The 10,328-nt window shown below is 42.3% G+C and overlaps 1 protein-coding gene across 7 annotated transcripts in view; it reads left to right on the forward strand.

The window, feature by feature from the left end:
• Myo5a (myosin VA) overlaps positions 1-7,727 on the forward strand; it is a 154,300-nt gene extending 146,573 nt beyond the window's left edge. For 6 of the 7 annotated variants that reach the window (XM_029481120.1, XM_029481122.1, XM_029481124.1 and 3 more), the window contains 2 exons: positions 1,583-1,663; positions 1,926-7,714. In XM_029481120.1, coding sequence (XP_029336980.1) covers positions 1,583-1,663; positions 1,926-2,078 — 234 coding nt within the window. In that variant the 3' untranslated portion in view covers positions 2,079-7,714. Of the gene's footprint in view, positions 1-1,582; positions 1,664-1,925 lie in introns of all 7 variants that reach the window. The other variant, XM_021173409.2, reaches the window with a different exon arrangement.
• The last annotated feature ends 2,601 nt before the right edge of the window (positions 7,728-10,328 follow it).

Genomic DNA, 10,328 nt, shown 5'->3' on the forward strand with positions numbered 1-10,328 from the left:
TTGGTTTTTCAAGACAGGGTTTTTCTGTATAGCCCTGGCTGTCCTGGAACTCACTCTGTAGACCAGGCTGGCCTCGAACTCAAAATCTGCCTGCCTCTGCCTCCCAAGTGCTGGGAGGAAGCACTGACAGCCTTTTCTGAGAGGCGCCACTCAGCAGCCTTGAACTTAAGGAAGTGCCAGGACAGGAATGGTGTTAGGGGAGACAGCAGCAGGCAAAGGAAGACCTCTGGTTATTTCATCTCCCTGATGTTTAGCTCTTTAGCTCTGGCCAGTGTGATTCACTTCACTCAGGGAAAACCATTGGAATCACAGGCATAGCTTCTTAGTGCCAAAATTTACGGAAATTGTTGCTGTAAACTTATTTTTGAGTGGAAATTTTCAGTACTGGTAATGGTCTTGAAGTCTTTTCCATTTCTACCAAGTAATGGCACAGTGGGGAAACCTGATAACAGATGTTTCCTGTCCTCCAGCTTTTAGAGAATGTGCGCTAACACTTAATATCTCAACGTTACTATCCCACATGCCCTAAAGAATTAAGTCAACCTTTAATTTGGTTATTTACTTGATTGATTTGACAAGTCTTGGTGCACAGTCCTTTGTGCAGCTTTAACCCTGGTCTCTGAGTGGCTGATTCCTGAGTCAAGTGTGTCGTCACTCACCGACTTTTATTCCATATCTCTCTGGTGCTTACCATACTCTTTGCCTATAGGTTGGCATTTTCCTGTACTTAACTTTCTGTTTAACTAATTTAAATGTAAATAACCATATGTGACTGTGATAGCTAGTGTGTCAGCACAGCTTTAAAAAATAACTTGAAAATGAGGCTAGGCATGGTGGTACAGGCTGTAATTCTAGCACATGGAAGCTGGTGTAAGAGGACAGCAAGTGAGAGACCAGCCTAGCCTACAGAGGAAAACAGCAGTTCTACCTTACACAGACAATGATGTTCTCGAGACTAATAGTGAATTCCAGGCCAGCCTGAGGTACATAGAGATCTGTCTCAAGCCCTCCAGTACCATAAGAGGAAAGAGAAATGACCAATTTTTTTTAAGACCATTTTTAATTTACTTCTTAACTTTTTGGTTATTCATTCATAATTACTTTCTTTTCTAAACATGAGTTTTTAAGATTGTTTAAAATGAATAATATTTAATTCTATAATTTTAATATGGCCACATATGCTATAATGTGAAGACAGCAAGTTGCAGAACATTACCAGAAAGCATCTCATTTGTATAAAAATATCAAAATCCAGAACGTATAGAAAGTAGCTCGGTGGCCCAGAGCATGGGTAGCCATTGCTGCATTAGGAGATGGAGAAGATAAATAGGGGCACTTTTCCCCGAATTATATTTTATACTGTTTGAATGGTTTTCTCATTTTTCTTCTTAAAATGTTTCATAACTACATTTTTCTTGTAAAACTTCAAACACAAAGGCAAGAGTGCCCTTCAGTTCCTCCTTCCCTCCCTCCCAGCCCACCCCAGGTAAAACTGAAAGGGGGGTGCGGCAGGTCCTTCCCACTCAGCAGATCATGAAGAGCCAGGCTGTTTGTGAGCAGTCTTTACCCTTTCTCTCTCCAGATTGTCAAAGTGTTGAACCTGTACACACCGGTTAATGAGTTTGAAGAAAGGGTCTCCGTTTCATTTATCCGCACTATACAGGTAAAAGGCTTTTTCTTTCTTACTGATTTACAACATGGTCGTTTGAATGGAATATTCACAATGTTTTTGGAAGGAAAATGTGTTTTTTATCTTTTGCTTTTCCATTTTTCTTATTTTACAGTTATGTAAGTTTATAGTCCATAAATATTTTTAATCAAAAAATTAACATTTTCATTAAATTTTTAATAGAAATTTTATAGAAAAATATCTTGCAAGTTGGAAGGATTGATACCCTGTTTGTCTCTTTTCTTAATCTTCTCAGATGCGGTTACGAGACAGGAAAGACTCTCCACAGCTGCTCATGGATGCGAAACACATCTTTCCTGTCACTTTTCCCTTTAACCCATCCTCCCTGGCCCTAGAAACCATCCAGATCCCAGCCAGCCTGGGCCTGGGCTTCATTGCACGGGTCTGAAGTGCTGTCCAAGCAAACATAGAAAACGCACTTCTCCTCAGAATATGAACAGTTGTTTCCAGTGAGCTACTGAAAATGCATTTTTAAAGAAAAAGTACTGATTATCTCTAAAGGAAGATGTTAACTGGAAATCCACCCCTCCCCCCAGAATCCTTTTGATTGACCAACCGGGAGGACACTCCTTGTACTGTTACCTTTAAACAACATTCATTCTTTATCAGTTGGAAACCTGAGTTTACATACAGCTGAAAGGTGGCAGGGAGGAGTGAAAGGAAGGATAAAGGGGCGTGTCTTCAGCTGACTGCATTTAGTTTAAATCTTTAGTGCTGCATTTAAGTGGCATACAAAATACAATCCCATATGTATGAACTGTTGTGAACAAGGCACAAAGAACTGAAGAAAATCACTGAATACATACATATCATAGCAGCTTTGGAGCCAATCATGTTGATATTGTCAAACTGGATCAAAAAAAATAAACTGGCAACATTAAAGTAACTGGCCAATTAACTTCCTTCTCTGTGTCACTACGGCATAGCGATGTGAAAGATGCTGTTTGCTAGGCCGTGTAGATGCCCGTTTGTACTGTAGCTTACTGAGCATCTTAAGTGGCTGCTGTGTGCTGTCTCCTGACCTAAGTGATAGGTCTTACTAGGACTATAAGCTAAGCTTCTCTTTCATCAGCTCTGTTTACAAGTCAACCAGATCAGTTCTAACCGGATTATATGCAGTTATCCACAGGTTCATCAGCACGAGTAGCAGATGCTGGGGAAGTAGAGTTAGACAGAGTGGCTGTTGATGTCATTGCTGATCGGGATTATTACATTGATAAGTCATCTGTGTGGATATCACATCATGGTATAGTGTTGTCTAAAGTTCCTTGTTTTTAGTTCCCAAATCTGATTCTTGCCATGCATATATTCAACCTTGACGAGTTTTCTTTTTAATTTATTAGGTGTTAGTTTCAGTCACTATCTAGAAAGGACTGTCAGAATATTTATGATTAAGATCTTGAAACTGTTTATCCTATAAGTTATTCAAAGTAGGCATATAAATAAATCATTATAATTCAGGGGGCTTAGGTGTTGCAACCTCTATAAATGTTCTCAGATACCACTGGATACTTTAAAATATCATATTATAAACACATTAAGAAGATTTATGTAAGAAGTATAAAGAGATTATTAAACTTTATAGAGGATTTGGTTCAGTGAGACCCAGATTCTGTATGTGTTCATTATGAAATCCTAGTTACGCATAGTCTCCATTTTTTTTTTCTGGAAGTCTTATGTAGTAAATCCTTTGGGGTTTGCAAGAGCAAATTCTTAGCTTTCATCCCTCTGGTTCTTAATTACAATCATCAATTTGTATAGTTTAACTGTAAGATGGTCTATAACAGTGACATTTAAATATGTGCAATATTATTAATGAGAGCTAAATGGTTTCAAGTCAATGATAAATACTGTTATTAAACAGCAATTATTGTTCATTATCTTATTGAAGCCTGAATGTCCTTGTTTATAAAGTGAGAGGGTTGGACAACTGATTGTTCCAGCTACTTCCCTGTTTACAGTTCACTCATACTTGGTTCCTAGAGGAAGGGGTCACAGTCACTCTGTCCTGCTGTAAAGACCAGTGTTTAGTGCCTGCCAGTTCCCTAGGGTCAATACACTAAGTCACAAGTTTATGTAGCCAAAACCTTTTCTTAACATACATCATTTAGGTACTTTACAACACCCTAATTATTTGTATTATTTGAAAGTTACTTAGTTTAAGTAATTTTTGTTCCATGATAAACTTTCTTTGTTTGTTTAGGGAATTTTGTTTTTGTAGTGCTGGGAATTGAACCCATAGCCTCATTGTGTTAAATAAGTACATCACTGAGCTACAGTCTCAGTCTTCATTCAGTTGCAGTACATTTATTTATTTGCAGAACCTAAAACACTAATTGTCTTCAGTTTTCCTGGGTTTTCAGTATTGTTTCAGTAAACAGTTAGTGCTTAAAGCCATCTCACTAGTACAGAGTGTGTCAGGTAGAGAAGGGGAGTGGGTGGGAGAACTGCGGAGCAAACAGAGCCACGTGTAGGCTCTTTCCTCACTCAGCCCTGGCAGGCCGCCCACACCCTGCTCCCATCTTAGTCCTGAGTAGGATGCTGATGCACACCCTGAGTCTTGTCTTCAGGACATGCTGTCATATCCACTGTCCTTGAACCCCAGTCTCCTATTTCAGACATCTGTGCCCGACAGTTTCTAGCACTTCCGCTCAATTTTCTCTGTTGTCAAGAGCTTGGGCTCCTGTTCTACAGCTGCTCCCATTTTGTGGTTCTCCTGGTTCAGTGACAATGGTTCAGAGTCTATGATTCCAAGCTTAGATTCTCTCAAGCTGCTCAGACCCCCATGGTGAGTGTGTGCACTGCTTTGTTAAGGAGGGAGGCACCAGGCTTGTGCTCACAGGTGACCTTTAGGCTGAGTGAGGACCACTCACCTCTACTCTGTCATCTATACTCTCCTAGCTTCAAACACACACCTCTCCCTGCCTGTCCCATCCCCCACTTCCCTAATCTTTCCAGCCTGATGGCTTTCTGTGGCCCTGGTCGGCATGCATGGGACTCACCTTTTGGTGTTCTGTGTACACTCCTGACCTGTCCTTGCTCTGTACTCCTTAACATTACCACTAATTGGCTTTTCCACAATTCCACTATGACATGCTTGGACTACAAAGAAGGAGCTCTTGAAAGACACACCAGCACAGCAGTTCTTCCTCACAATGAGCCCCTCCCAGTAGCCACCACTCTCCCTGCTGCAGATGCAGCTCACTCCCTTGGCATCCACAGTGAGGAGAGGAGCAGTTTCCCATCCCTTCCTGCAGCTTTTCTTAGCCCAAGGCTTGACTCTGCCTTAGAGTAACTCAGAATAGGGAAAGATAAACACAAATCCAAAAGCACAAAGGACAACTTGCTGGTTCCTTTGGAGCTGTGACCATTCCATGGTACCCGGCACTGCTTAGAAAGCAAATGACAGAACTATAATCCAAAACCAAGTGACAGGGGATGTAGCTCTGGGCAGTTTAGATGACTTGCTTTGTTACTGACTCATTTCAGCAGCTAAAGAGAGACTCCTATGGGTGAGCAAGTGTGTATAATACACATATTCTTTAATAATGTATACAGAAGGATCTGGGAAGACTTCAGGTCTCAGTGTCTTGTTTATTGTGAGAAAACTTCTGACAATTGTAGGAAAAGAGGAACTGATGCCATCCTGAGAACTCCACATGGAGCCCCCCCCTCCACACACACACACATACACACACACATACACACAGAGTCACCAGTGGAGAGTCCTTCAGGAGGCGTGGTCAAGGGTCCTCTGGGTAACATCAACCTGTTAGGATGAAGAGCAAATGTCCGTGTGTGACGCTGCATGGTCCTGTTGAAAGTAGTGCAGAAATAGTATCCATAATGCATGTGCTTCACGCCAGCAACTCTTCCTCTGTTACCTCACTTCCTCACAGCGTCCACAGGAGACAGCTCCCACAACCAGTGGGGATGAGAAGTTGGGACAGTGGTATGGTCAGTGACTCGCTGGGGGTGACACTGCCCTTCAGCGGTAAGGGCAGAGGCTGTCCTGTCTCTCCAGATGCTGTAGGGTGCTCTGGGCTACTAAGGGTGCTCTTCATCTTTATTGGCATGTGGGAAAAGACAAATGATGAGCACCAACTTACTCCTTGGGAGGCCAGTGCACAGTGCACAGTGCTTACAGCACCAACTGTGACTAGGCTTACCTTTGGTGGTGAGCCAGTACTCCTTGACAGGGTGTGGACTCTCAAGTTAGAGGCTGTCTGAACTAGAAGGGCAGGAAGCAGTGAAAACCTCAGATGTGAAGAGGCAAGGCAGGCCACTCTCCACAACCCTGAGGTTTCCCTGGGAGAGCCCCTGGCTGAACTACACAGCCTGCAGAGAGGCACCTAGGGACCCAGGACACTAAGTCCCTCCCTCCCCGGGGCTGTCTGCCATTGGTTAGTCAGAGTAAGCTTGGAAGAGCCACAGCAATGCTGCAGGGGAGGAGCTAGGAGCTGTGCTGTGGGCATGCATGCTTGAGGCCACAAGCAGTCTGTGGTAAGTGCTTTGTAGTTTGTTCTCAGGCTGTGCTGTGAGGGCCGCCTTAACCCTTGTCCCTTCCCTTTTAGAGCTGCCTTAAGTTCACCAGAACTTGTCCTCAGTGAGGGGTATCTTGCCATGTTTCTCAAGGTTTTGTAAGGATTTGGATTGGGTGTGGCTTCTAACCACTTAGTCCGTTCTCCCCTTCCTGCATCTCCTGCTACCTATGTGCTGCCATTTCCAACCAGAGGTTAGAGTTTATAAAGCAACCAATGAAATGTTAGCTTTAGGAATATCTCTGGGTTAGTGCAACTCCCTGTAACAGTAAGCAAATTAGCATGCATGGAAGCAGGGTGGAAGTCAGAGCATTCGTGGGTGTCTTGCCTTTCACTAACTCTTTCTAATAAAGGCAAAAATACAACTCTAAAAACTTTGTGTGGACATCCTTTTAAACTGTCAGGTGCCCTACTGTAAAAGGCTGCGTAAAAACAAGAAAGTAGCTGTAGTAAGTTCTAATCCATTACAGTACCTAAAGTCACTTTAGAATTATAGACAATAGGTCAAAAAGCAAAAGATGCCATGTCAAACAGCTCCCAGATGCATTTTATATATTTTTTATTGTATAATTTGGTCTCCTAAAAAAATGTTCATTAGCTTAACTTAATGGGTAGAATTAGACTCATAACATATCTGAAAACAGCTAACATTTCCTTGGCATTGTGATATTGTTTGGAATAGTTGGGGAAATTTTAGGTTTGTTTTTTGAAGGTTGAAATTACCGTGTATAATTTAATGCTTGGAAAGTGAATACAGCCCCGTGCATTTTCCAGAGTCAGTAGTTTCAAATAACTTATTGTTACTATGTGTAATAAAATCTTCACCTCTCTAAGTCATGTGAGACATTTTTCCCACAAAAGGTGATTTCTCCTTTAAATGTGGATACGTGTTGTGGTTGTGATTTATGATCCACAATTATGTTCTTTTGTTGGCTCCTGAAGTAACAATAATTTTCTTGTGTTTTTGAAAAGTTCCAGTTGTTCCAGCAGTATTGTACAGATGGGCTCATGGCATTTAACATACTGTGGTTTTATCTTAACTCTTTAGCACTTATTGTGAAATGGACCTGCCTTTGAAATACAGTCAATGGGACGTTGCAGTTTTCGAATCTTTTTCTTCCTTGGATCTGGAGAAAGAATTTTCTTGATCTACACAGTTCCTCTCTGCACAGTGGTTAGTTGAGGAAGCAGAAGTGATGAAAGGTGAGAGGTACAACGAAGCCTCTCTGGAATTAAACTGAGCCCATTCTAGAATGTCACACAGGAGGTCTTCTAGAAGGCTAGTAATTCACCTCATATCAACAAAAACCTTGGAAACATGAGTTTTTCACTGGGTATTACCTAATGCTAAAAGGAAAGCCAAAACAATATCAGAATGACATTTTATGCTCTAAATTTATAGCTGTCTAATGTGCTTAGTGTGTTTCTGTCATTAGTGCTGTATTCTCCTAGCTATTGTAGAAAATTGTTGAAATAAAGATAAGGATATAAAGAAACGTTGTCTTTGTCTATAAACCCACTTCACATTTTAAAACAACAAAACAAATTGTTACTTTGGAGATTAATTGTTATAAGTATAGTCTCGGGTCTTAGAAACCGTGTTAAGAGAACAGCAATGTGAAAACTGCAAACACTTAAGCAAGCAGATCAGCCAGACAGCTGAGGGATGTGGCCACTTGGACATCCTGGGATTCTCTGGCAGAAAAACAGAGCCTGGGAACTCGGGGCTTCCAAAAGTTTAAACAAGATTTGTGTCAAAAGTTCAGCTTTTAATGCAGTAGGAGAAGAGACAAACATGCAGAATAGGATAAAAGTCAAGGAGCGTGCATGTGACACCCTTTGGCTGAGGAAGGAACAATCTGATTGACATAGTCTCATCTGTAGCCATAATATGGAACCATAAGTATTACTTTCTACCACAGACTGTCCCACTTCACATCAGGAAGAGTTCATTCATCAGACTCATTTATCAAGGAGTTTCCTTTCCAGGGCACCACAGCAGGCCCTAGAAATGCAGCAGCAGGGATTCTATTCAGCAGCTAACCCATGGAAATACATAGTCTGTGTACATCAAGATGTTACAAAGTCATGAGAAAAATGACATTTGAAACAGTTTCTAAATAGATTAGAACTCAGTCAGGGTTATCTCTCCAAAGTAAGATCACCCTCGTTATTACATTGGATGTTATCAGTAGAATTATTTTCTCAAATGTGGGATAGAAGTCAGACTAAGCTTGACCCCAAAGGAAATCCACTCCCTGACATAACTTGAGCCAGGGGATGTATCTAGCTGCCCAATCACTGGCCTCAGGAATAGATATTGCTATTCTTTTAGCAGGTGATAGATTCCAACGTGGCATTTACTACCCAGGGCAAGACCTGGGAATCCATGCAGTTGCCCCCTCGACATGGCCTACTGTGCTGCTGAAACCAAAGCGTGGACATTGAGGGGGAGTGGCAACATAAAAGCCATCCTATGATCTTACTAGCATGGTGTCAACCACTGTGGGTGGGCCAGGCATTGGCAGTCAAAACAGGCAAGACAAGTTCAGAAGAGAACTCAAGTCCTGAGGCGCCTTGGCCTGGGGAAGTGGTGGTGAGGGGCAGGATGGGAGCAAGTGCTGAGGTATCCAAGCACTCAGCAGCCAGGACAGGAGAAGTCAGGCAAGCATGGGCTTCATGGTGAATGTAGGCAGGAAAACAGTATTTGGTAGGTCCCTCTGTGCAGAAGGCTCTGACTCCATCCTCAGTACCAGGGAAGGGGTGGGTGGTGTAGACAAGGGAGACCAATGAAAAATACAAATTATTCATGAAACCTAAATACTGTGGTAAACATGTTTTGAAACATAAGCAAAGTTACCACTGAAGAAACAAAATGCCAGGTTTATCTCATCAATAAAGTTCTTTTTTTTTTATTTATTTATTTTTTTTTTTTTGGTTTTTCGAGACAGGGTTTCTCTGTGTAGCCCTGGCTGTCCTGGCACTCACTCTATAGACCAGGCTGGCCTCGAACTCAGAAATCCACCTGCCTCTGCCTCCCGAGTGCTGGGATTAAAGGCGTGCGCCACCACGCCTGGCTTTAAGTGTTGTATCATTTAGATTCTATTATCAAAAAAACTTGAAGGTATGTCAGCCAGTGTTAACCTACTTTGGAAAAAACACACACACACCAAAGATTCAGGCTCCAACCCAAGAAAATGTAAAGATGTAGGTAGGCCCTATTCCCAGGCAACCTTGGTTGTTAAAATCAGGATTCTAAGCTGAATGGCCGGAGCTAGGCTGACTATCAATGTATAAAAGGATGGAAATCCTTTGTGGGAGAAGAGAAGCCTGTGTGGTAAGGGCAGACAGAGGTGGACATCAAGGATCATCTTCAGTCACTCCTTACCCTATTTTTGGAGACAGAAGGAATCAATTCATCCATCTAGTTTGGCTTCCAGGGAGCTCCAGGGAGCAGTGAGTATGTGGCTCCTGGGGATCTCGGCTTGGGTCCTTATATTTGAGCTATAGAGATTTTTAAAGACTCAAATGTCTTCCCACCCACATACAACCTCAGGCAAACAAGAGAGGGAGGCAAGCATAGGTGGGAATAGGGCTCGGTGGTAAGAAGTGAGATGAACCACATACCCATGCAAAGCCATTCCTAACCCTAAATATTTGTCACATTTCAAAAGTAGACTAAGAGTGACACTTCTGACTTGACAGCTTCAAGAGCTCTATGGGCCCAGTGCTTATGGATATTGGTGAAAATATTAAAACAAAAGCAGGCCTTCCAGCCTGGCGGTGTGGTATGCACCTTTGATTCCAGCACTCAGGAAGCAGAGGCAGGCAGATCTCTGAGTTCTGAGAGAGAGAGAGAGAGAGAGAGAGAGAGAGAGAGAGAGAGAGAGAGAGAGANAGAGAGAGAGAGAGAGAGAGAGAGAGAGAGAGAGAAGAAGAAGAAGAAGGAGGAGGAGGAGGAGGAGGAGGAGGAGAAGAAGAGGAAAGAAGGAAGAAGGAAGGAAGGAAGGAAGGAAGGAAGGAAGGAAGGAAGGAAGGAAGGAAGGAAGAAGGAAGGAAGGAAAGAAGGAAGGAAGGAAATGTTATATTTTGATTTT

Source organism: Mus caroli, chromosome 9, assembly GCF_900094665.2.
Source record: "Mus caroli chromosome 9, CAROLI_EIJ_v1.1, whole genome shotgun sequence".
In the NCBI taxonomy this organism is placed as follows: domain Eukaryota; kingdom Metazoa; phylum Chordata; class Mammalia; order Rodentia; family Muridae; genus Mus; species Mus caroli.